This window comes from Vicia villosa, linkage group LG2 (assembly GCF_029867415.1).
Source record: "Vicia villosa cultivar HV-30 ecotype Madison, WI linkage group LG2, Vvil1.0, whole genome shotgun sequence".
Taxonomy (NCBI): Eukaryota; Viridiplantae; Streptophyta; class Magnoliopsida; order Fabales; family Fabaceae; genus Vicia; species Vicia villosa.
In genome coordinates, this window is record NC_081181.1 from 12,272,516 (window position 1) to 12,298,293 (window position 25,778).

At 35.1% G+C, this 25,778-nt stretch overlaps 3 protein-coding genes and 2 pseudogenes across 3 annotated transcripts; 2 read left to right on the plus strand and 3 right to left on the minus strand.

The window, feature by feature from the left end:
• Positions 1–307: 307 nt before the first annotated feature.
• Positions 308–1,861, minus strand: LOC131645894 (GEM-like protein 7). The gene is made up of 3 exons (XM_058916090.1): positions 1,662–1,861; positions 1,222–1,559; positions 308–1,138 (listed from the first exon to the last, which is right to left on the minus strand). The coding sequence occupies exons 1-3, from the start codon at positions 1,795–1,797 to the stop codon at positions 917–919; spliced, it is 696 nt and encodes a 231-aa protein (XP_058772073.1). The 5' UTR covers positions 1,798–1,861; the 3' UTR covers positions 308–916.
• Positions 1,862–6,440: 4,579 nt separating this feature from the next.
• LOC131645895 (GEM-like protein 4) lies at positions 6,441–7,486 on the plus strand (annotated as a pseudogene).
• A 4,832-nt stretch (positions 7,487–12,318) lies between these two features.
• On the minus strand, positions 12,319–13,173 carry LOC131649193 (GEM-like protein 4). Its single transcript, XM_058918949.1, has 3 exons — positions 12,968–13,173; positions 12,546–12,883; positions 12,319–12,456 (listed from the first exon to the last, which is right to left on the minus strand). Exons 1-3 carry the CDS (start codon positions 13,095–13,097, stop codon positions 12,394–12,396), a joined length of 531 nt encoding a protein of 176 aa, XP_058774932.1. The 5' UTR covers positions 13,098–13,173; the 3' UTR covers positions 12,319–12,393.
• Positions 13,174–13,589: 416 nt separating this feature from the next.
• On the plus strand, positions 13,590–14,669 carry LOC131645896 (GEM-like protein 4). The gene is made up of 3 exons (XM_058916091.1): positions 13,590–13,810; positions 13,904–14,187; positions 14,299–14,669. The coding sequence occupies exons 1-3, from the start codon at positions 13,675–13,677 to the stop codon at positions 14,485–14,487; spliced, it is 609 nt and encodes a 202-aa protein (XP_058772074.1). The 5' UTR covers positions 13,590–13,674; the 3' UTR covers positions 14,488–14,669.
• Positions 14,670–22,933: 8,264 nt separating this feature from the next.
• On the minus strand, positions 22,934–24,308 carry LOC131645897 (F-box/kelch-repeat protein At3g23880-like; annotated as a pseudogene).
• Positions 24,309–25,778: the final 1,470 nt, after the last annotated feature.

The following is a 25,778-nucleotide window of genomic DNA, read 5'->3' on the forward strand; positions in this document are numbered from 1 at the left end:
CATAACCCCAAAACTCATTTTACTTGTGAGGTAATGAAAAATCTGAACATTAACTGTTTTTCAACATTGTATTTAAAACTCTTGTTAATCAAAATCCACACTACAATAAGCCAATAACTGCAATCAACCACAATTTCTTTTGATTAACTGCATCCCTTTTTTGTTTCTCTTTTGTACCATTATGCCACTAACTTCATGATAGAAAAATCATTGAAAGGTAGAAACATGGTGTCAGAATTGTTAAATTAACTAAGTTTAGAGACTAATTCGAGAGAATGGAACATAATGAAGAGAGAAAAATGTGGATTTAAATTTAAGAGAAATAGAGTAGCTGCTGCTTTAGTGGAACAGGATCCATTCTGTCCTATTTGGATCCTGTGTTGTTTGAAAGCAATTAGTTTGGTATGTTCTTCTGAAAGTGGAAAAGGTGTTTATGTTTCCTCTGTTGAAGGATCCTATCCTAACACTCCAACACGCGAAAGTATCCAATTGGATTCACGTTTGAATAACTATAGACAAATATTTATTAAAGAATTATCATGGTCTAAATACATTTCGAAAGTTCCTGAAAACATGCACGTAATTAGCATGTTGAGTAATTGTGCTTGAAATTTAACTTCTAATCTTTCTATCTACTGTCCTTGGATCTTGGTTGCTTCCATCCAAGAGATCCATAATTTTACCAACACTATGTTGACAACCATGTCTGCATCTGAGCCGATATGAATGAACCATGTGCATGTTCACTAGTCAATCATGGGGGAAAATCCGAAAGCCCGAATTCCACAATATGTTTTCTGCATCTGAATGATCAATACAATCCACAAAGTCCCCCGTTTTCAAACGCAGCCTAATATCTCTTTTCCATAGCTTGTCTTGTTGGTTATCATTTTTTCAAAGTTTTATATCTTAAATATTAATGTTTGTAATCGCAACATGAAGCTTTCTTCGAGCATCGTCTAGTTATATTTTGTGAAATTGCTTGCTCAAGATAATTTATAGTTTTCTGATATTTGAAGACGCCCATAAACCAGAAATCAAAATTATCCGTTGTAACTATAGTTATGTACTTCTGTGTTGGTTTATCAACATTTTGACTTTGATTCACACACTTTATGTTCTTCCCAGGAATCACAACCTGAACATAACAAATCTTAAATTAGGGAAATTGAGATATAAGGAGAGGTTTGTTTCTGCTCAGTATATTAGTTTAGGACTTACCTTATAGCGGATCCTACACATTTGACCTTTTTGATTAAACACTTTTATGGATCTCTCGCTGCAAAAGGCAACCTTTTCAGTTGAGATGAAAAGGAGACCAGCTAGAGGGCCAGACGTGGTGGACAAATAACATTGGGAAACTTTCAACAGTCTCTCCCCTTGTATCACGCTAAAATATTGCATGAACATTTTCTCCACTCCACCAACTTGAAGAATTCGAGCCCCTAAGCTCAACTTCCTCTTTATAGTTTCAGATATGTTTGTCCCAAGTCTTGCTGAAGTTTCAGAATTACTATTGGCCTTCCTGCTGCGTTTTTTCTGGTTAGAACTTGCTCTACCTGAAACATTGAAGCACTCTATATTAGTAAAAGCAACTATACTTAATGAAATTAGATTAGATAATTGTGATTCTTCTATAAAGAAAGAAAAGAAAGTGTTACATTTGCTTTGATGTTTAGATGGATATTGAGATTGATGAGAGGCAGAATCAAGCAAGTATCTGTTATCCGACTTTTGAAACTGGTCATATATGATTGGAGTTCCAACAATTAGCTCATGAAGAAGTGAGGTCTGCATGTTGAATGATTAATAAGGTTTGTGTTTTGTTGAGAAGTTAGGCTCACTTGGTTAGATCAGTCCCTTTGTATTCTAAGGAGGTAATATTTAAAGGGATGGAAAGGTAGGAAGGGAATGTTGAGCCTTTTGTGGGATGACTCAACCATGATCTCGGTTGATGTAATAAAGACACTACTGACATGGCAACTTGAAGGACTTTATTTAAGATAATATTTTTGACATCATGGATTGTTTGGTTGCTTTTAGAAAAAGATGGTAAGGAAGAAAGATATAAGTTAGTTTTTTTGTAAGAAAAAAAACTAAAAAGGGTTTATTTTTAGAGGGTAAGAGAAAGGGCTACATATCTTGAGTATTAAGATTCCACGGTATGCATATGACATGTTGTCGGCCAACTCTTTGGAGAAATACACTGTTTTGGGAAAATGGGTTCAAGTAAAGAAGGATATACTTTTGTGAGAATGCATCAGCAGAGCTTAATGAGTTGGCTTTATAATTTCTTTTGCAGTAAAGCAAGCATGTGACTGACTTATATGTTATATACATAGTGTTGCCATTTACAGATTGCTCAACCTTCATTTTCACTCTATGTAACATATATATGACTGAAATGCTAGTGACTTCATTAACTAGTTAAATTATTTTTTCTTATTTTTAAGTTATTTACTCAATTGAGGGATTTCATCTTGTAATAGATACGATTAGATATTCCTATATAGTATATTTTCATAACCGAGAAGCACAGTTTCTCCCCCACTTAGCTTCAAGCCAACTCCTGCAACAAAAAATTAGAAAACAACAAGTACCGACAGTGTTGTACACACTTGTCGCGTACTAAGGGATAAACAACAATTAGACGACTCTGGCCGGACGGACCGACCTGCTCTGATACCACTAATGTAACACCCCAAATCTACCCGATAAATTATACGGAAAATCAAAGTATAAATTCCAAACAAATTGATTTGAGATATCACATATTCGTCATTCAAAAACAATTACGGCTTATTTACCTTCATATAGATACATAGCACAGGAATTTAAAACGATAATTTAATTAATCTTCGAAATCATTTTATCAAAATAAACATTTTTAACTCGCAGCGGAATTTACAAAACTTTTCTATTTTCAGTTTAATCATCATAGCATCTTCACAAATAACTTTGAGTCACAACCAAATTAAAACATCACTAAAATTCAGCAAACATAACAAATAATAAAGCAATCGTTTATCCCCCCGAGTGCTACGTATCAGAGTGACCACCGACTCGACTCACAGCGTCTAAATCTTCATCAAAGCTATCACCTGCACGTTACCAGTATAAAGGTAACGGCGAAACAAAAGAAAGGGGTGAGATATCAAACCATATAAACAGGGTGATGATAAACAGTATATTCAGGTTCAAGTTACAATAATTATCGCTTTGCGGTATAATTGTTACCGTCTAGTTTACTTCACTATTTCAATCAACAACACCGGTCACAATATCTCACCTAAGGTCATATTCAAAGTTCACAACAAGTCACATAAATTCACACATCAAAACACATAACATCATAATCACGCAAATGAAATGCAACTCTAAAAAAAATGCACATGCATGTGGTACCCACAGCCCCCATCGCCAATTGCCAGATAATAGAGGCATCAAAACAGGCATAAGCCTTCGTCGCTGTTTGCCAATCCAGGCCGTCGCTAAAACATGCAAATCATGAGACACTGATGAAATGCAACAAATCACAAACATCGCAAAACAACGTCGCGAGGCATATGCCTATATCACAAACACGTCGCCAAACATTGTCACAAAGGCATTCGCCTACATCGCCAAAATATATCAATAATTATTGATAAACAATCGTCACCTTAAATCCTGCACTTCGCAATAATTCACAAAAAGAAAAACTCATCACAACATCGCAATATATCACATGACAAATCAACAACAATAATTCATCACAGATAATACACGCAAACATTGTCATACTTCACAAAACTCACAAGAATACGTCACGTCGCAACATTACCTAAAACACCGCAAGCATAACAGTTATCAGATTATTCCCGAACACTCCTAATATTATTCAACTCACTATATATCTTTCTGTCTATTATTATATTCCTCTGCTACTTATATAATGTCTCTGTTACGAAATTGATCACTACACTGATGGGCAACAAAGTGCTACTGTTATTTTCATTAACTTCTTCTATATTATTAACTCATAAAAATTATAATAATATATAATTATAATTCGACAGAGTTTCAAAGGGACTCTAAACAACTCTACAATAATTCATACAACTCTAAAGTGCCCAAAAATATCCTACTGACAATTCTTATTACATATAAGGGTAACTCTTATGCACCAAATTGACTAATAGTATGACTCAAGTAATAATAAAACAACTCTAAAGGGTCAAGTACCTTCAATTTTAATTTATAGTTTATCAGATTTTACTCTAAGCAACTCGAAAGCAACTCTGACAATCATATTGACAACTCTAACATGTTGAAAATAATTTAAGTTAGCCAATTAACCCTAATATTTATCTTTAACTCAACTCCTAAAATATTAAATAATTATTATTATTATTATTATTAAAAATTATTATTATTATAATGAAATATACATTATATACATTGTCACTCTTAATTAAACTAACGCTACAGTATACAAAATATTAAACGACGCTACATTTAGGATTAGCTTCTCATGAAATACTAAACTAGATTCTCAAATACCGCTACAGTACGCACATTCTCATGTTTGTTTTGTGCATTGACATGGTTTTAACATATGTTATGTAATTTATAATTTGATTCTTGAATTTAGTTAAAAGAAAGAAGTGACGCTACTGTATTAAATTCACATTCACTTAGGAAAACATGCGATTTAGATATTCATTATCAATGATAGATAACATCACTAACACCAAAAACTATATCAATACAGAGAGATAATATTAATTCCTTAACCCCACGTACGGTCCATCATATCCCTGTTTATAGAGCAAGAACCCCACCCTTACCCTATATTCAGAGTCCGCTCTACAATTCCGGTCGAATCCATGTTTTCTGGCTTCGCGTAATCCTTCCGTTATTCTCTTCACGGCAAACTTCTTGTATCTCTTTTCTTTTTCCAATTTTCCTATTCTCTCAGCCGTCATTCTCTTTTTCCCAAATGTTATGAAACACTTTCTAAAAAGCTAGGTGTATCCTCACTTCTCAATTCTTCTAATTTGGGCCAAAACCAGATTACACGTACAACATAACACTCAGCCCATCTAATTTATTTTCATTAAACTCCCCATTTATTCTTTACCTCATATTTTACGTTCTAATTTAATTTGCTCTGAAAATTCCCAAAATAATACACGACACTCTAAAAATATTTCTAATACTAAAAAAATATTAAAAATCTCGGTTAATTATCGATCCGCTATTGCGAACTAATATCGACTAAATCGTCCCAAAATGCGAAAATTTCACTAAACGCTACAAATGTCTAAATTAAGCAAATAATGGAACTTCCGAGCGTTACAACTCTCCCCCACTTAAAAGATTTTCGTCCTCGAAAATTCATCCGACACCACCATCCTTAACTTCTTCTAGTTTCCAACTCTCCGATCTCCCAGTTGTGCTTGACAACACTCTAAGTACTATTCCTTCGAGACAACCGAACTCAGCAAGGTTTAAATCTAACATACTAATCATTCAACACAAATCTTATTTTCAAGATGCTCCAACTTAATTAACAACCAAAATCTTAATTCCATGTCAACAAGCTCCAACATTACTTGCACTGTCTCCTTAAGCAGTATATTGCACCAACAACTTACAACCGAAGCATAACCGAGAAGCACAGCTTCTCCCCCACTTAGCTTCAAGCCAACTCCTGCAACAAAAAATTAGAAAACAACAAGTACCGACAGTGTTGTACACACTTGTCGCGTACTAAGGGATAAACAACAATTAGGCGACTCTGGCCGGACGGACCGACCTGCTCTGATACCACTAATGTAACACTCCAAATCTACCCGATAAATTATACGGAAAATCAGAGTATAAATTCCAAACAAATTGATTTGAGGTATCACATATTCGTCATTCAAAAATAATTACGGCTTATTTACCTTCATATAGATACATAGCACAGGAATTTAAAACGATAATTTAATTAATCTTCGAAATCATTTTATCAAAATAAACATTTTTAACTCGCAGCGGAATTTACAAAACTTTTCTAAGTTGAGCATGTGTTGTTTGCACACAATGACAGCCAGATGGAAATGCATACTGCTCTATGACCACCTTATGGTTGAAGAATATAGTATAATTATACATGTGACCTTGTCAAAAGAGAAATTAAAGAAGGGTGACATCACAAATTTAAGAATGGAGGCTATATCTCAAATAACAAGCTTTGATGATTCATCTACACATAATAAGATAAGCAAGTGCCATTCTTTTATAACCATTATTGACCAATTGTTGAAAAAGTTATTAGGCTCAATAACTTATTAGGAAAATGCAATTTTCCATGTGGGAGCATTGGGATGATGTGGGAGTGATTTGAGTATTTTCTTTTCACCTAAATATTCAATTTCTTTTTCCCTTCTACATGAATGTAATGCATCAGAAAGGCTTCATTCCAGCTCAGAAAGCTTTAATCACACCCTTTTATTAGCATATGTTTTATCATAGCCACATGGTATTGACCAATCAAACAAAACTATTATTATTTGTTTCCTGTAAACAACTAGATATGCAATCTTCAACTTTTGAATTGCTTTTTCTCCTTTAGTCTTCATGATGATCCCTAGCTGACTCATCCTCCAAAAGCTCAACCCTCACCTTGTTTCCTTTTAATCATATATATACTCATTTACAATACAATCATTCTTCAACCAAAATCCTAGATCTCTTCAATATTTTTTACAATCTAGAAACAAAATCCTCAAAGGCAAGAACACTGAAATGAATACCTCATTTCTTCATGACCTACTTAATGGAATCTCTATCAGCTCAACTTATCCGGTTGGGAAGTCCTCAAAGAGATACTTGCCTGATTCTTCTGGAAAATACTGCAAGTCTATCACAAAGTCTATCAACAACATCAGGTCCTATAGCTGGCCTCCTCTTCATATCCACTCACAAAGTTGCTTTTTGCAGTGAGAAATCCATCAAGATTACTTCTCCAAAAGGAGAATTTATTAGAGTTCACTATAAGGTGAATTTTCTTACTTTTTTTTGTAATTTCTACGTTAATGCTTGCAATTTCTTTTATCTGTCTTCGGCCTAAACCTTAATTTGTATATACTATTTCAGGTTTCTATTCCACATGAAAAGATAGAACATGTCAACCAAAGTCAAAATGCGAAGAAGCCTTCGGAAAAGTATGTAGAAATAGTTACCGTGGATGGTTTTGACTTCTGGTTTATGGGTTTTTTTAATTACCGGAAAGCTTTAAGATATCTCCAACAGGCTATCTATCGATCTCAAATAGAAAAGTAGAAATAGTCAAATTGTTTATCCCTACTGCTTCATCAATTATTTTTTGAAGTTGCAGAGGTTCTAAATATGTACAAATATGTTACATTGTATTGTTAATATAAAAAGCTAGTTGTTGTTCTTTCAAGAAAACAGCCTGTGATCTTCACTTTTCATAATGAATTTTCACTATCTAATAATAAAGACTGCACATCTTATCTTAAAACAAATGCATTAAAGCTTTGATAAAATATGTATATGTTTTTATATAATTGTAAATGGTCTATTTTTATTTGATTTCTCATTTACATAACAGAACTTTGAGGTTGGTCTGGCATGAAAAAGTTAATGTGCCAACTTATAAAGATGAATGACAGACTAAATAGTAATGTTTAAGAAAAAGTTTGTCCGGATCAGAAAGCTAACCTTCCAACTATAATCTATAATGCTGAATGACACACTATACAATATTTAAGAAAACAAATTTAAAGGGTTAAATATGTTACAGGTCCTTATAAATATCTCAAAATCTAGTTTTAGTCTCCAGAACATTTTATTTTTCGTTCAAAGAATCGTCTTTATAAAGTTTTCCGTCCCTATCTGCCGTCTATTTCACTTAACGGTTGCTTACGTGGACGGTGACTTGAGAATTTTTTTTGAATAATTGGACAGTTACTAATTTCCACATGTGTAAATCAATTACAAGTCATTATTAACGTCAATTATCTTTGTACCAGACGCATATCAACGTTCCTCTTCGTCCTCTTTGTGCCATAATTCCTTTTTTTTGTAACCAGTCGCATTCGAAGCTTCCTCAATCACAAACTTAATTTGTCATCATCAAAGCAAGGTTGATGTCGTATTCCAGAACTACTGCTTCAAAACCCATGAGCATGTCTCCATCCTTTGTGAGATGTTGTCGGGGAAGGAATTGTGGTTGTGAAGCTCGTATGGTTTTTTTGCAAGAATGGTCGCAGTAAAGGTAGGCTCTTCTAGAGATGTCCTTTTTGGAGGACTTACATTAATTTTCAAAATATATTTTATGTCGTTATAGTATTTGAAAAATTAAAAATATTGTAATGATATATATTCTTTTATGATTTAATACAAAATTATTTTTTCAAAAAATGTCAAATATTTTTCTATAATATTCTAAAAATTCATTTTTGGAACTATTCCCCACACATAGAGATGGCAATTGATGTGATCCTTTGATGTTCGAAAGTAATTAGTTAGGTATGTTCTTCTGGAGAGTGAAACGTGGAAAAATTGTATATGTTTCCTCTGTTGAAGGATCCTATCCTAATGCTCCAACACTTGAGAGTATACAATCTCTTTATTGATGTAATTTGAAAGAATTATTTAAACTGACTGATTAAAATTAGATTCACATTTGCATAACTATACACAAATTTTTATTAAAGAATTTTTATGGTTTAAATACATTTCGAAAGTTCTTGAAAACATGTTAAATAATTGTGCTTGAAAATAAACTTCTGATAGTTTTCCTCAATCTTTCTATTTACAGTCCTTCGATCTTGTTTGCTGCCATCCATGGATCTCTTGCATCCATAATTTTACAAACACTATGTTGACAACCATGTCTGCATCTGAGCCGATATGAATGAACCATGTGCATGTGTTCACTAGTCAATCATGGGGGAAAAGCCGAAAGCCCGAATTCCGCAATATGTTTTCTGCTTCTGAATGATCAATACAATCCACAAAGTCCCCCGTTTTCAAACACAGCCTGGTATATCTTTTCCATAGCTTGTCTTGTTGGTTATCATTTTTTCAAAGTTTTATATCTTAAATCTTAATGTTTGTAATCGCAACATGAAGCTTTCTTCGAGCATCGTCTAGTTATATTATGCACATATGGTGGACTTGGAAAGGAAGATTCATCTAAACTTGTGAAATTGCTTGCTCGAGATATTTTATAGTTTTCTGATATTTGAAGACGCCCATAAACCAGAAATCAAAATTATCCACTGTAACTATATTTATGTACTTCTGTGTTGGTTTCACAACATTTTGACTTTGATTCTGATAGAACAGAGGTAAGATAGAATATGATAGAGAAAATTATTTTATAAATAAATGTGAAAACAGAATGAATTTCCAGAGCTACTGCTCCTCAGTCAGAGAAAGAATTCTCTCACTGCCCAACCCTAATCTGAAAACAGAAAGTAATAATAATGATACTAGCTACTGCCCCATACACTCCTATTTATATGGGGAATACTAACTAAGCCAATTCCTATTTATTTGGAGAATAAAAACTAACTAACTGAGCTACTCCTAATTATTTGGGGAATAAAAACTAACTAATTGAGCCAACTCCTATTTATTTGGTTTGGACTAAGGCCCAAACCAATATCCTAACAATACCGGCAACCCGAAATACAACCTTGTCCTCAAGGTTGAAATGAGAAAATGTCCTTCAACATATAACGCCAAACACTTCCCTTGCAAGATAATGGTGGGTCTAAAACAAGACCAATTCTGCAGTTCAGCAAACCACAAACTGTACTTGGAGTTCATTTTCTTGAAACACAACACCGGCACGACTGTAGCTTTTGTATCTTCCGGATCCCATTGTTGAGAACTTGATGAGGTGACTTCATACAATCGACTTGCTGCACATCTTTATTCTCACTATCTCTAGATAACAACCTACAGCTTTTCTCCTTAAAACCCCTAGAAGCTTGGGCATAATCAATCGTAACTCCGGCAAGAAAAATACAAAACTCTTTAGAAGCATGCAATATATCAAGGGTCGTGTCTTTTACAATTCCAAGGAATTTGACCAAGCTATTTACTATATCTTCAATTAAAACTATTCTAACCACCCCTTGCTGCAATAGGCTCTGAATTTCTTTTTCAATTTCATCCTTGTGTAAATGGGGATATCTGTAAGGCCACACACTTACCGGACCAGCGCCCTGTAAAAGATCAATTGAATGACTAGTGTTTCTCGAGGGAGAAAACCCCTGAATTGCTTTAAACAAAATAGCAAAACGATCCAACAATCCTTCCAACTCCTCGGTCTGTTGATCAGAGACACACGACACTTGTGACCTTAGCACCTCCATCAAGGTAGGCCATTCACAGCCTGCTATCATTCGAGAAGGAGTGATAATACTTTGGAAAATAGCCATCTTATCATCTATAGCCTGACCAAGTAATTTCACCATACTGCCCTTATGGTTGAACGCCATAGACATTTCTTTCCAATCCATGGTCACCTTCCCCAAAGTTTCTAGCCACACAACTCCCAAAATCAAGTCCACACCTTCTAACTCCAGCACATAAGCATCAAAACAAATTTGCACCGCTCCCACGTTCACCTGAATTCCATTGCATCTACCCCTAGTTAGGACACGATGACCGTCTCCTAACTTAACACCCAAAGGATTAGAAGGCACCATAGGCAATCCAAGGGCTTCAACCACCTTAGGGGATATGAAATTATGTGTGGCTCCACTGTCAATAAGAACCAAAATAGATGCACCTTGTAAACATCCCTCCAACTTCATCGTCCGGACCTGGTTTGGATTAGTGGATACACCAAACAGTCCCATGGTGTTACATTCTAATTCCTCTTGCGCGAGCTCTTCTTCCGACTCAGCCTCCAACACCACAATCTCTCCTTCATTGTTGACAATTTCATTATCCCCCAAGATAATCAACCGTAACTGTTTTGTTGCACATTGATGGAGAGGATCCCATCGTTCGTTGCAACGAAAACAGAGTCCTTTCGCACGACGCTCGTTAAACTCTGCACTTGGTAAATGGCGAACACCACGAGAGTGACGGCGCGAATCGTCACCTAAATTTGGGCGGGAAGATGCTGTAGAATTGGTAGGGTGTGTTGACCCAGCTTGAGATCCCGAACCAGTAGGCGTTCGGCCCAAATAGTTATTAGTCTGGTTTTGAATTGCAGATCCGTTCCCTTCCCCTTCGCGAAAAGTCCAAGTAGGTTTTTGAGATTTTGCCCAAGAGCCATGACCCGGTTTGTAACGTGATCCAGACCCTTGACCAGAAGCCACTGCAAATTCACTTTCAACATCACGAGCCAATTGCATTGCTGAGTAACGGTTACGAGGCTTGAAGGTACGCACCCGAGAGCGAATATCATGACGCAACCCACCAATGAAATAACCAAGAAACTGTTGCTCTGGCAAACGACCACACTGTGAAGAATACAATTCAAATTCAGCAATGTATTCCTCTACTGATCCTGATTGTTTTAGTTCCTTCAACTCCTCAAAAGGATTCTCCAAACGCCCACCACCAAATCGAGCCATCAGCGCCTCACAGAGGTTCTCCCATGACAGTTCCTCGGTTGAATCATGCCATAGGTTAAACCAATGGATAGTAGGGCCTTCCATGCTCAATTTCGTCAACTGAATACGAACATCCTCTGAAATTCGTTGTACCTCAAAGTACGTCTCTGCCCGAGTGATCCATGCAACCGGATCTTCACCGGTAAATGCCGGCAACTCCACCTTCTTCGCAGATAAACGAAACTCATCCAGCGGTGAGGTAACTGTCACACCGTTTGGCTGCGACACATCGCGATTAGCCACTGCACGTTGAATCTCAACACCAATGAACTCTCGTAAGGCAACGTCGTGATTAGCCATTGCACGTTGAATCTCAACACCAATGGACTCTCGTAATGCAACGATGCTAGCCTCAACACTCCCCAATCGTCCTTCCACTGCAGAAACACGGTCAGCCATCTTAGGAGCTCTGGGCATCAACAACGGTAGGTCGGACCAATTGATAGAACAGAGGTAAGATAGAATATGATAGAGAAAATTATTTTATAAATAAATGTGAAAACAGAATGAATTTCCAGAGCTACTGCTCCTCAGTCAGAGAAAGAATTCTCTCACTGCCCAACCCTAATCTGAAAACAGAAAGTAATAATAATGATACTAGCTACTGCCCCATACACTCCTATTTATATGGGGAATACTAACTAAGCCAATTCCTATTTATTTGGAGAATAAAAACTAACTAACTGAGCTACTCCTAATTATTTGGGGAATAAAAACTAACTAATTGAGCCAACTCCTATTTATTTGGTTTGGACTAAGGCCCAAACCAATATCCTAACAGATTCACACACTTTATCTTCTTCGCAGGAATGACAACCTGCACATAACAAATCTTGGATTAGGGAAATTGAGATATAAGGAGAGGTTTGTTTGTGTACAGTATATTAGTTCAGGATTTACATTTACCTTATAGCGGATCCTACACATTTGACCTTTTTGATTAAAGACTTTTATGGATCTTTCACTGCAAAACGCAACCTTTTCAGTTGAGATGAAGAGGAGACCAGCTAGAGGGCCAGACGTGGTGGACAAATAACACTGGGAAACTTTCAACAGCCTCTCCCCTTCTGTCACGCTAAAATATTGCATGAACATTTTCTCCACTCCACCAACTTGAAGAATGCGAGCCCCTAAGCTCAACTTCCTTTTAATAGTTTCAGATATGTTTGTCCCTGGTCTCACTGAAATTTCAGAATTACTATTGACTTTCCTGCTGCGTTTTTTCTGGTTAGAATTTGCTCTACCTGAAACATTGAAGCACTCTATATTAGTAAAACCATCAATACTTAATGAATATATATCTGTAAAGAAGGAAAAGAAATTCTTACATTTTCTTTGATGTTTAGATGGATATTGAAATTGATGTGAGCCGTAATCAAGTAAGTATCTGTTATCCGACTTTTGAAACTGGTCATGTATGATTGGAACAACTAGCTCGTGAAGAAGTGATGTCTGCATGTTGAATGATGAATAAGGTTTGTGTTTTGTTGGTAGAATGTTAAGGAAGCTATGGCCACTTGTTTAGATCAGTCCCTTTGTATTCTAAAGAGGTAGTATTTAAAGGATTGAAAAGTAGGAAGGGAATCTTGAGCCTTTAGTGGGATGACTCAACCATGATGTTGGTGATGTAATAAAGACACGACTGACATGGCAACTTGAAAGACTTTATTTAAGATAATATTTTGACATCATGGATTGTTTGGTTGCTTTAATCACTCCCTTTTATTTGCATTTGTTTAATCAAAACTATGTTTTATCATAGCCACATGGTATTGACCAATTAAAAAAAAACTATTATTATTTGTTTCCTGTACACAACTAGACATGCAATCTTCAACTTTTGAATTGCTTTTTTTCCTTTAGTCTTCATGATGATCCCTAGCTGACTCATCCTCCAAAAGCTCAACCCTCGCCTTGTTTCCTTTTAATATATATATACTCATTTACAATACAATCATTCATCAACCATATTCCTACACCTCTTTAACATTTTTTACAAGCTAGAAACAAAATCCTCTAAGGCAAGAACACTAAAATGAATACCTCATTTCTTCATGAGTTACTTAATGGAATCTCTATCAGCTCAACTTATCCGGCTGGAAAATCCTCAAAGAGATACTTGCCCGATTCTTCAGGAAAATACTGCAAGTCTATCACAAAATCAAAGAAAGGTATGACACATCTTCATTTCCAAATATGTATTTTTTCAAACAAGTCTTTCAAATATAATTTTACTGATCATGGTCATTTTTTGTTTTTGTCAGGTAAATTAAATTCAGTTCTGACTAAGATGACAGATACTGTAAAAGGGAAACTGAGGTTGGGAGCAAGAATTCTTCAAGTTGGAGGAGTTGAGAAAGTGTTTTTGCAACTCTTTAGTGTTAAAGATGGAGAGATGTTATTGAAAGCATCACAGTGCTACTTATCAACAACATCAGGTCCTATAGCTGGCCTCCTATTTATATCAACTCACAAAGTTGCTTTTTGCAGTGAGAAATTCATCAAAATCACTTCTCCAAAAGGAGAACTTATTAGAGTTCACTATAAGGTGATTTTCTTACATTTTTGCAATGTCCATGTTAATGCTCTCACTTTCTTTTATCTTGTTTTATGACTTTAGCAGTATGTGACCATAACCTTAATTTGTATACTATTTCAGGTCTCTATTCCACGTGAAAAGATACAACATGTCAACCAAAGTCAAAATGCGAAGAAGCCTTCAGAAAAGTACATAGAAATAGTCACTGTGGATGGTTTCGACTTCTGGTTTATGGGTTTTTTTAATTACCGGAAAGCTTTAAGATATCTCCAACAGACTATCTCTCAATCTCATAGAGAGAAGTTGTAGAAATAGTCCAATTGTTTATCCCTACTGCTTCATCAATTATTTTTTGAAGTTGCCGAGGTTCTATATATGTACAAATATTTACATTATATTGATAATATAAAAAGTTAGTTGTTTCTTAAACTTTTGGTTCCATGATCTAACAGACAAAGTTGTTCCCTGCAAATCTTATCTTAAAAACAAAAGCATTAAGGATTTGACAAATTATGTATATGCTTTTATTTAATTGCAAGTGGTCTCTTTATTTTTATTTGATTTATTATTTTTATAACAGAACTGAGGTTGGTTTGGCATGAAAAAGCTAACGTGCCAACTTTAAAGATGAATGACAGACTAAATAGTAGTTATGTTTAAGAAAGTTTGTCCAGAACAGAAAGCTATCCTTCCAACTATAATGCTTATAATGCTATTCAACTATATTGTTAAATGACACACTATACAATATTTAAGAAAAAATATTTAAAGGGTTAAACACATGTCCCTATAAATATCCCAAAATTTAGTTTTAGTCCCTAGAACATTTTCATTCAACGAATTGTCTTTATAAAATTTTCCATCCCTATTTTTCGTCTCTCCGTCTATTCCACTTAACGGATGTCTACATAGACGGTGACTTGAGAATTCTTTTTTAAAATAATTGGACAATTACTAATTTCCACGTGTGTAAATCAATTACAAGTCAATTATCTTTGTACCAGGCACATTTCAATGTTCCTCTTCGTCCTCTTTGTGCCCTAATTCCTCTTTTTTTGTAACCACTCGCAGTCGAAGCTTCCTCACTCACAAACTTAATTTGTCATCCTCAAAGCAAGGTTGATGTCGTATTCCACAACTAGTGCTTTGAAATCCGTGAGCATGTCTCTGTCCTTCATGAGATGTAGTCGACGAAGGAATTGCGGTTGTGAAGCTCGTATGGTTTCATATGTTTGCAAGAATGGTCGCAATAAAGGCAGGCTCTTCTAGAGATGTCCTTTTTGGTAAAGTGAAGAAACTTGTGATTTATTCATATGGGATGAAGATTTGGTTGAAGAAAATGGTAATGTCCTTTTATGATTTGGCATTATAACTTTATGATGCTAGATAAAAATGATGGTCGTGTTTACCCTGTGAGTGATTTATATCTAAGATAGACTATTGCTCAGCCTTCATTTTCACATTCTATAACATATGTATGACTGAAATGCTAGTGATTACGTCAACTATTATTGATAAAATACAATTGCTGCACATGTTATTTTTAAATGTAGAAACTATAAATTGAAGGATCATATTCACGCAGGTCCCTTTTCAGAAACATCCGTGCCATCTCTTAATGTCCTCTCAATTTTTTCATATTAAGCCGAGTATGTTATTATTCCAAATATGTTCCCTACTTTTGCGTAGTTTTCTCAACCACTCGTGAGTGTTTTTAGGCTTTTAGATGCGGTGTTTTGACTTGTTATTTTATAGGAAAAATTTATTGAGTTAGAGTTCCTGTGAATAAGGATAAGGGTTTGTTCTCATTAAATGTAATTTTTAGTGTAATTACTTGTATAGCCCTGCAATCTCTCTCTCTCTCTCTCTATATATATATATATATATATATATATATATATATATATATATATATATATATATATATATATATATATATATATATATATATATATATATATATATATATATATATATATATATATATATAAAAGAAATAATAATGAGAAAGAATCACGCCGGAATTTGTGATCAGAAGGGTTCGATCAAACCAGTGAATCCTTGTTATTTTGGATGAACATCGACACCCCACTGGGTCGCTCTCGAAATTGTATTCCGCGTTCGTATTTGTATTGAAACTGCCGTCGTGATCTTTCGTAAGTTCGTTACTGTTGCACTTTCGTAATCTTGATTCAATTGTGATTTACGATTTTGTACTCTCGGCGATTCTGTTCTGTGATCGGTGACTCTTCGGTGTTAGACAGTTGTGGTTTTGTTTTGTGTCGATTGTCTGTGGCTTTATTTATCACAGTTTCGCTACTGTTCGTTTGTGGTTCGCATTCGTTCTTGTGGTTCCTGTTCGTTCGTTTCTGGTTTTGCTACTGTTTGGTGGTGGTTTGGTATTACTCCTCCAAGTTTCATATTTCTTCAATTGTTACTATTAAAACAAAAATTTGTTGCACGTGCTCACAGAATTGAAATATAGTCATGGATATGGGAAACAAAAAAAATTGTTTTGTGTGCATTTTACCGGTAAGAATTATCCAACTGGGGAATTTCAGTTCAAAAATTATGTGAAGGGAAAGGGATTATGGAGTCACCTCAACGATACTTCTAAGGCACCTACAGAAAAGGTTGCATTAGATGCGTGTGAAATCAAAGATGCTCAAATAATTACTTGGATACTTAGCACCATTGATCCTCAAATGATCAATAACTTGCGTTCATTTTCAACTGCTCAAGAAATGTGGAATCATTTGAAGCGTATTTACAACCAAGACAATGCAGCTAAACATTTTCAATTGGAGCTCGAAATAGCCAATTACAAACAAGGTACTTTATCCATTCAAGAGTATTATTCTGATTTTTTGAATCTGTGGACAGAACACTCTGCTCTTATTCATACTGATGTTCCCAAGATTGCTCTCGCGGTTGTCCAAGAGGTCTATAACACAAGTTGTCGAGATCAGTTTCTCATGAAACTTTGTCCAGAATTTGAAGTTGTTAGAGGTGCTTTGCTTAATAGAAATCATGTTCCGTCTTTGGATACATGTGTTGACGAACTTCTAAGAGAGGAACAACGTCTCATTACTCAAGGAGTCATGTCTCATGAAGCTGTTGTTTCTGAGCCTACGACGGTTGCATATGTTGCTCAGAGTAGAGGTAAAGGTCGTAATGTGAGACAGGTTCAATGTTTCTCTTGCAAACAATTTGGCCACATTTCTCGGAGTTGCAGTAAGAAGTTCTGTAATTATTGCAAGCAGCAAGGTCATATTATATCTGATTGTCCCACATGTCCTCCACGACCAACACAACGTCCGGTGCAGGCATTTCATGTAACTACAAATTCTACCCCTGGTCCTTCTGTTACTAGTGCATCTAATGTTGGTACTCTACAACCTGAAATGATTCAACAAATGGTACTTTCCGCTCTTTCCGCTTTGGGAATTCAAGGTAAGTCTTCTAATGTTTTACATCCATGGTTTCTTGATTCTGGTGCTTCTAATCACATAACGGGTTCCTCTGAAAACTTGCACAATTTACGGTTTTATCGTGATAATCAACAAATTCAAATTGCTGATGGTAATAACCTATTAATCACTAATGTTGGTGACATAAACTTTGATTTTCGGGATGTATTTGTATCACCTGGTCTTGCTTTCAATTTATTGTCTGTTGGCCAATTGGTGGACAACAATTGTGATGTTAATTTTTCTCGATCTGGTTGTCTTGTGCAGGAGCAGGTGTCGGGGAAGGAGATCGCGAAGGGGCCTAAAGTGGGAAGATTGTTTCCACTCCAGTTTATTTCTAATCAATTATCTCTTGCTTGTAATAATGTTTTGAATTCTTATGAGGATTGACATAGAAAATTGGGTCATCCAAACTCTTCTATTTTGTCTCATTTATGTAAAATTGGTTTATTGGGAAATAAAAATGTTATTTCTAATGCCTCTATTTCATGTTCTGTTTGCAAATTGGCTAAAAGTAAAACACTTCCTTTTTCGTCTGGTGCTCAGCGTGCTTCTAGTTGTTTAGAGATGATTCATAGTGATGTATGGGGAATTTCTCCTGTAGTTTCGCATGCTCACTATAAATATTTTGTCACATTTATAGATGATTATAGTCGCTTTACTTGGATATATTTTCTCCGTACTAAATCTGAAGTATTTTCTATGTTTAAGAAATATTTGACATATGTTGAAACTCAATTTCAAGCAAGTGTTAAAATTTTTCGATCTGAATCTGGTGGTGAGTACATGTCTTGTGAGTTTCAGGAATACCTACAACACAAAGGCATTTTGTCTCAACGGTCTTGTCCCAATACCCCTCAACAAAATGGCATGGCAGAACGTAAGAATCGTCATTTGCTTGATGTAACACGCGCCTTACTTCTCCAAGCTTCTGTACCATCCCGATTTTGAGTGGAGGCTCTTTCCACAGCTGTCTTCTTGATCAATCGTCCTCCTTCTACGATTATTGATCTTGATTCTCCTTTCTTTCATATTTTTAAAATTCATCCTGATTGGGTGTGTGTGTTTTGTTCATTTACTTCCATTTGAAAGACATAAGCTTGGAGCCCAGTTTGTTCAATGTGCATTTATGGGGTACAGTCACTCTCATAAGGAATTTGTGTGTTATGATGTCACAAACCATCGTTTTCGCATTTCTCAGAATGTGACATCTTTTGATAATCAGTTTATGTTTCCATGTGTGTCTCCTGTCATGAATGATGTTGTTTCTCTTCTTAAGTTTTCTATTATGCCTCAATCTATAGAACGTTATAAACCAGGTCATGTATATGTTAGAAAACACAAAGAATAGGTTCCTACACCCCTTCCCGATGTTGAACCGTCACCTGATCCTGTCACGATTGAACCACGACGTTCTGTTCGAATATCTCGAGCACCAGAAAGATATTCACCAGACAGGTATGATTCCTCACATACTTCTCTGACCGCCACACTCTCTAGCATATATGTTCCTACTTGTTATTCACAGGCTGTTAAAGATGTGTGTTGGATAAAAGCAATGAATGAGGAACTTCAAGCTCTTCAAGATAATTTCACATGGGATATTGTCTCTTGTCCTCCTAATGTTAAATCTATTGGCTGCAAATGGGTGTATTCTGTGAAATTGAATTCCGATGGGTCCCTAAACCGTTTCAAGGCTCGCTGGTTGCCTTAGGAAATAAGCAGGAATATGGAATTGATTATGATGAGACATTTGCACCAGTTGCCAAAATGACAACTGTTCGGACTCTAATATCTATAGCTGCTTCTAATGGATGGTCTCTTCATCAAATGGATTTGAAGAATGCTTTTCTTCATGGTGATCTGACTGAAGATATCTATATGACACCTCCTCAAGGTTTGTTCTCTTCATCCAAGGGTGTTTGCAAGCTTAAACACTCTTTATATGGTTTGAAACAAGCACCCAGAGCATGGTACGAGAAATTCCGCTCCACTCTACTTGGGTTCTCTTTTACTCAGAGTCAGTATGATTCCTCTTTATTTATTCATAGCACATCTGCGGGAATTGATCTGCTTCTTTTGTATGTTGATGATATGGTTATTACTGGCTCTGATCATGCTTCCATTCAACGACTTAAGCAACAGCTACAGGCATCATTTCACATGAAAGATCTTGGTAATCTACACTATTTTCTTGGTCTTGAGGTTCATTCTACGTCCAAGGGAATATTCCTCCATCAACATAAGTATGTCACAGATTTAATTTCTATGGTTGGTCTCCAATCGGCTAATCCAGTGGATACTCCTCTTGAGTTTAATGTTAAATATCATCGTGATTATGGTGATCTCTTACATGATCCCTTGTTGTATCGTCAACTCGTGGGTAGCCTTAATTACTTGACTATTACTCGACCAGACATATCTTTTGTTGTTCAACAAGTAAGTCAATTCATGCACTCTCCTCACCATCTTCACTTGGCAGCAGTTCGTCGCATAATTCGTTACTTAAAGGGAAGCTCTCATCGTGGTTTAATCTTTCCTAATGGAGTTGCTCCTAAATTGAATGCTTATAGTGATGCCGATTGGGCAGGGTGTCCTGATACTCGATGATCTGTTACTGGTTGGTGCATGTTTCTTGGCTCTTCATTGATCTCATGGAAAAGTAAGAAACAAGCGAGAGTCTCTAAATCTTCTACTGAGTCTGAGTATCGGGCCATGTCAGCTGCTTGTTTTGAAATAATTTAGCTTCGTGGTCTTTTGGCTGAACTTGGATTTCCTCAAATAGAGCCAACTTCTCTTTATGCTGACAATACAAGTGCCATCCAAATCGTTGCAAATCCTGTTTTTCATGAACGCACCAAACATATCGAAGTTGATTGTCACTCAATTCGGGACGCGTATGAAGACCGACTAATATCTCTTCCTCATGTTAGTACTCAGTTGCAGGTTGCAGACATTCTTACCAAGGTTGTTCCGCGTCCACGTCATCAGTTTCTTGTTAGCAAATTGATGCTCATTGACCAGCATCAATTTGAGGGGGGTGTGAATAAGAATAAGGGTTTGTTCTTAGAATAAGGGTTTGTTCTCATTAAATGTAATTTTTAGTGCAATTACTTGTATAGCCCTGTAATCTCTATATATACAAGAAATAATAATGAGAAAGAATCACGCCGGAATTTGTGACAGTTCCTACATCTATCTCATGAATAAGGTATATGTGTTTTGTTGAAAGAGGAATTGTCTGCTAGATTGCTAAGGAAGCTATGCTAACTTGATTTGATCAATCCCTTGTATTCTAAGGAATGTATTATTTAAAGGGGTTGAGATCATATGAAGTGAGTTTTTAACCCTTTTTGTGGGATTACTCAATCATAATCTTGGTTGATGTAATATTGACACTACTGGCATTGCAATTTGAAGTACTTTTATTCAAGATAATATTTTAACATCATGGTGTGTTTAGTTGCTTTTGAAAAAGATGGTACAAAAACATCCCAATGAGCTTTTTCAAAAGTTCTGAAATGAAATCCTTGAATGGATTTATTTTTAGAGGCTTAGAGAAAGGTTTGTACATCTACAAGAGGAACAACATTTCATAGTACATTGCCACACTTATGTGTCATTCTCACTTTCTAATATGGTAACTTTTCTAATTACACATTTTTTTTATAAGCAACTTCTTGATTAAAGAAAGGAGTACTAGGGGTATTCCAACCCTTACAAGAACGAACTGATAAGCCTACACACTTGAGAATTCAAGGACACACCAGAGGATTTTTAAACCACTCATAAAAACTACAAAGGATTCTTTCCTTAGATTCTATGGCTAACCACCACCAAAAAAAATTCAAAATCATAAAAAATAATTCATCCACATCCAACTTTGCATTGTTGAATATAATGTCATTTCTCATCTTCCAAATGCTCCAACAACTTTTCTAATTTCACTTGAGTAAGGTAGGAAAAAAGGTAATATGGTGTCCATGTTTACCATGTAAACTATATCGACGTTATGAAATATCTTGTATGTGTAAACAAATTGTTGGTAGCATGCACCACCATCACTTAGGATGATGTGGTGATTTGCCAATCCCCTTTATATATATCCATTTGGAAAATTCAGTAGTCAACGTGGATACACATGGAAATGAGTTTCTGATTTACTTTTCCAAACACATGGGTGCCATATCTTAAAATACAATGTTGTTCTCCCAATTTCTTCAAATTATGGTCATCCCAAATTAAGTAACATTAAAGTGGTGATGATATCTAATCAAATCCAAACAGCAAGTAACCATATCAGTTACAAATATGTTACATTATATTGTTAATATAAAAAGCTAGTTGTTTTTTTACATAGATCATCAACATTTGTCTTTCTTTCAAGAAAACAGCATGTGATCTTCACTTTTCATACTGAATTTTCACTATCTAATTATAAAGACTACACATCTTATCTTAAAACAAATGCATTAAAGCTTTGATAAAATATGTATATGTTTTTGTATAATTGTAAATGGTCTATTTTTATTTGATTTCTCATTTACATAACAGAACCTGGCATGAAAAAGTTAATGTGCCAACTTATAAAGATGAATGACAGACTAAATAGTAATGTTTAAGAAAAAGTTTGTCCAGATCAGAAAGCTAACCTTCCAACTATAATGCTGAATGACACACTAATCAATATTTAAAAGAATAAAACTTAAATTGTTTATTTATTGAAAAGAGTTATCGGTTGGCAAAATAGCACACAAGGTCCAACACCAAAAACCCAATCTAGAATACACTTGCATGAAGGGAGGTGAACATGTGGTAGACCTTCGCTAGAGGAACACATACATAATTCAAATAGTCATCCATATTCAACTATCAGATTCAATTAGACGGTCTCCCGCATTCTGCGTCTGATCAATTGAGACTGATTTTAACAGTTCATCCTATATGAGCTCGTTCACGCGCTATAACATGTAGCTTTCCATTCATTCTTGCAAGTTACACTTCTCTGATTTCACTGACTTGGACGTTGGAGCGCGAACCTTACAAGCACACCCCTGCTCTACCATACCGAAGATCAACATCGTTGCGTCAGACGAGCTCATACTCACATGTCATCAATATTTTAAGTATTCTTTTAAAAATGTATACTAAATATTTAAGTATTATTTAAAGATATATATTAGAAAAAAAACATATATTAATATATATTTTGTACTAAAAATATTTGTACATGCAAGTGAATATTATTTGTAGCGGAATATAGAAACCAACTAATGATACACCGAACAAAATTGAGAATATTAGATTAAATATGTAATGTGCAATGACAAAACCGACAGCTCTAATAACTAACAAACAAATAAAAATAACATAAACTAAGAGTAACCAAATAAGTCACCACTAGTAATCAAAATAAGCATAAAACAAATAACAAGATGAGCACTCTAAATCAGGTCACATAGCACAACATCTAGAAAGGACAAATCAAGCTCTCAACATAGATTTCTTTTGCCACCATATGACCATGGATGTTGTTTTGAAATTTCGGAATCTTGAATGTATTATTTATGGAATCATAAACCACCAAACTATATTTCGTCTCAGTCCAACCCTTTCAAAACTCCATCAACACTTGGTCATCTTCTGAAATATATAATACCTTGGTATAGTGACAATCACCCCATGGATTCGTTTGAGGAACACTGAACAATTTAATCCAAGAATTTTCATCACCGTATTCCTTCATAATCAAAACATCATAAAACGTGTCCCTGGGAGAGAGGAGAGACAAACAACCCCTCAATGTCCCTAAGGTACTCATAATAGAAATTGGGAATTCCACATCAACTACAGGCAGTGAAAGCTTTTGATAGGACTCTTTCTCCAAATCAAGAGAAACAATTAAATACGCCCGATCAATAGAATCACGTGTCAACCAATTAACGGAGTCATTCAAAAAAGTTCCTGATCCAGAATTTGGAATGAGGTCAGGACCTGGGAAGTCCAAAATCCTTCTCCAACAACGAGTACCCAATGTATGAACGCTGACTTCGTATTTCATTCTACTCGTATTAACAGCAATAATCTTATAACTATTAGTAACAGCAATAATCTTATAACTATTAGTGAAACGATCATACACTAAGGTATATGAGGTATGGAATTGGTGTGGAAATTTCAGAAGAGGCAATCTTTTGAATTTTCGAATGAAAGGGTTACACACCAGAGCCAAAGTATCATGTATCTTAAAACATAGGATGCCGTCACATGTGGAAGCGCTATTCCGATCTGCTATTTTGTTAAGAATACTTCTTTTACCGTAACCGAACTGTTTGACAGTAGAAGTAGCAGTAGTGAATGTGGAGGTGAATATAGAGGAAATTGAGGAATGTGAAAGAAGGAACTTAGATGAAGATAGGATGAGGTGGTGGCGGTCGTGGCTGGAGGTTGACAAGCGGAATTGCTTCTTGGCAAACTCGGAATCTCTAGAGATAATAGAATTCCATGATTTACAGACGCAGCGGAGTTGAAGGAGGTGTTTGACAGGGAGTCTACAGAGTATTTCAACCACCAAATCGAACGGAAGAGAACCGCTGGGATGCGGTGATGTTAGGGTTAGGGTTTGTTGAGGTTGTTTCCTTTTTTTGGCCATCACCTTTGCTACCTAAGGAGAAGGTTAGGGGACTGAGTTTCAGGTTAAACTTTTTTTATACCTTCAAAGATTCCTTATTGATTAAGTAACCTAATTCTTTAAAACAACTTATACTTATTTTTAAATTTTAACAACTTATTGATCAAGTAATGAGTTGCTTTCACATTTATCTCAACAAACTACACGTATTTAGTATTATGTATTGTGAATGTTTTATTTTTAATATTTTTCATTTAATATTTTATAATTTTTTTTAAAAACAACAGCTTATTATGCGAGTCAATCAAACATTTTTAAATTTTAATTTTTAATTTAACAGCAATGCTTATCATTTACATATTTTTGTTTTTCTTTTATCTACTAAATAGTTTTTTAATTAATAAATAATTCTGTTTTAGCATAATTTATCTTAATAAATTCAATTCTTTATTTTTTTTTTTATAGCAGTGAAAACTAAGCATGTGATCTTCACCTTTCATACTGAATTTTCACTACCTAATTATAAAAACTGCAAATCTTATCTTAAAACAAAAGCATTCAGGATTTGATAAATTATGCATATGTTTTTATTTAAATGCAAATGGTCTCCTTATTTTTATTAGATATCTTATTTTTATAACAGAACTTTGAGGTTGGTCTGGCATGAAAAAGTGACTGTTAGATATGTAAATAGAAAGAGTGAAGAAAACTGTCAGAATTTTAGCTCCAGACTCAATTACTTGACGAATTATTTACGTCCATGTTCTCAAAGATTATATCAATAATGAGATTGAATACTCATGTGTTGTAGTAGTATTTATTTAGTGTAGGATCCTGCAACAGACAAAACAGATACAATTTTTCACTCTCAAGAAGATCATACCTAATCATTACTTTCAATCAGCACATGATCCAAATATAGTTAACTAAAAGAGATAGAAATCAATTATAAGATACAAAAGATAAACAAAAGACTGATGCATTTTCATAATAGTGGTGACACAAAATGCCTTAGCCTTATTCTTTCCACCTCAATACCCTTGTTATACACGCAGAAACCCTATAAATTTCCCAGCAGAGATCCCAAATATAGATTTAATTGGATTCATCTATGGTTCTAAATTGCAATCCGCAACTGCAATTGTGGCCGCAATGTTGCTGATACGGTAGCCTCCGCAGCCGCATCAGACCGCAATTGCATTGTGATTTAAAAATCACATGTTCTGCCGCATTAGGAACTCCATGTTTCTTTAAGTATTGTTATAAAAACTAATAATTTCATAACCCCAAAACTCATTTTACTTGTGAGGTAATGAAAAATCTGAACATTAACTGTTTTTCAACATTGTATTTAAAACTCTTGTTAATCAAAATCCACACTACAATAAGCCAATAACTGCAATCAACCACAATTTCTTTTGATTAACTGCATCCCTTTTTTGTTTCTCTTTTGTACCATTATGCCACTAACTTCATGATAGAAAAATCATTGAAAGGTA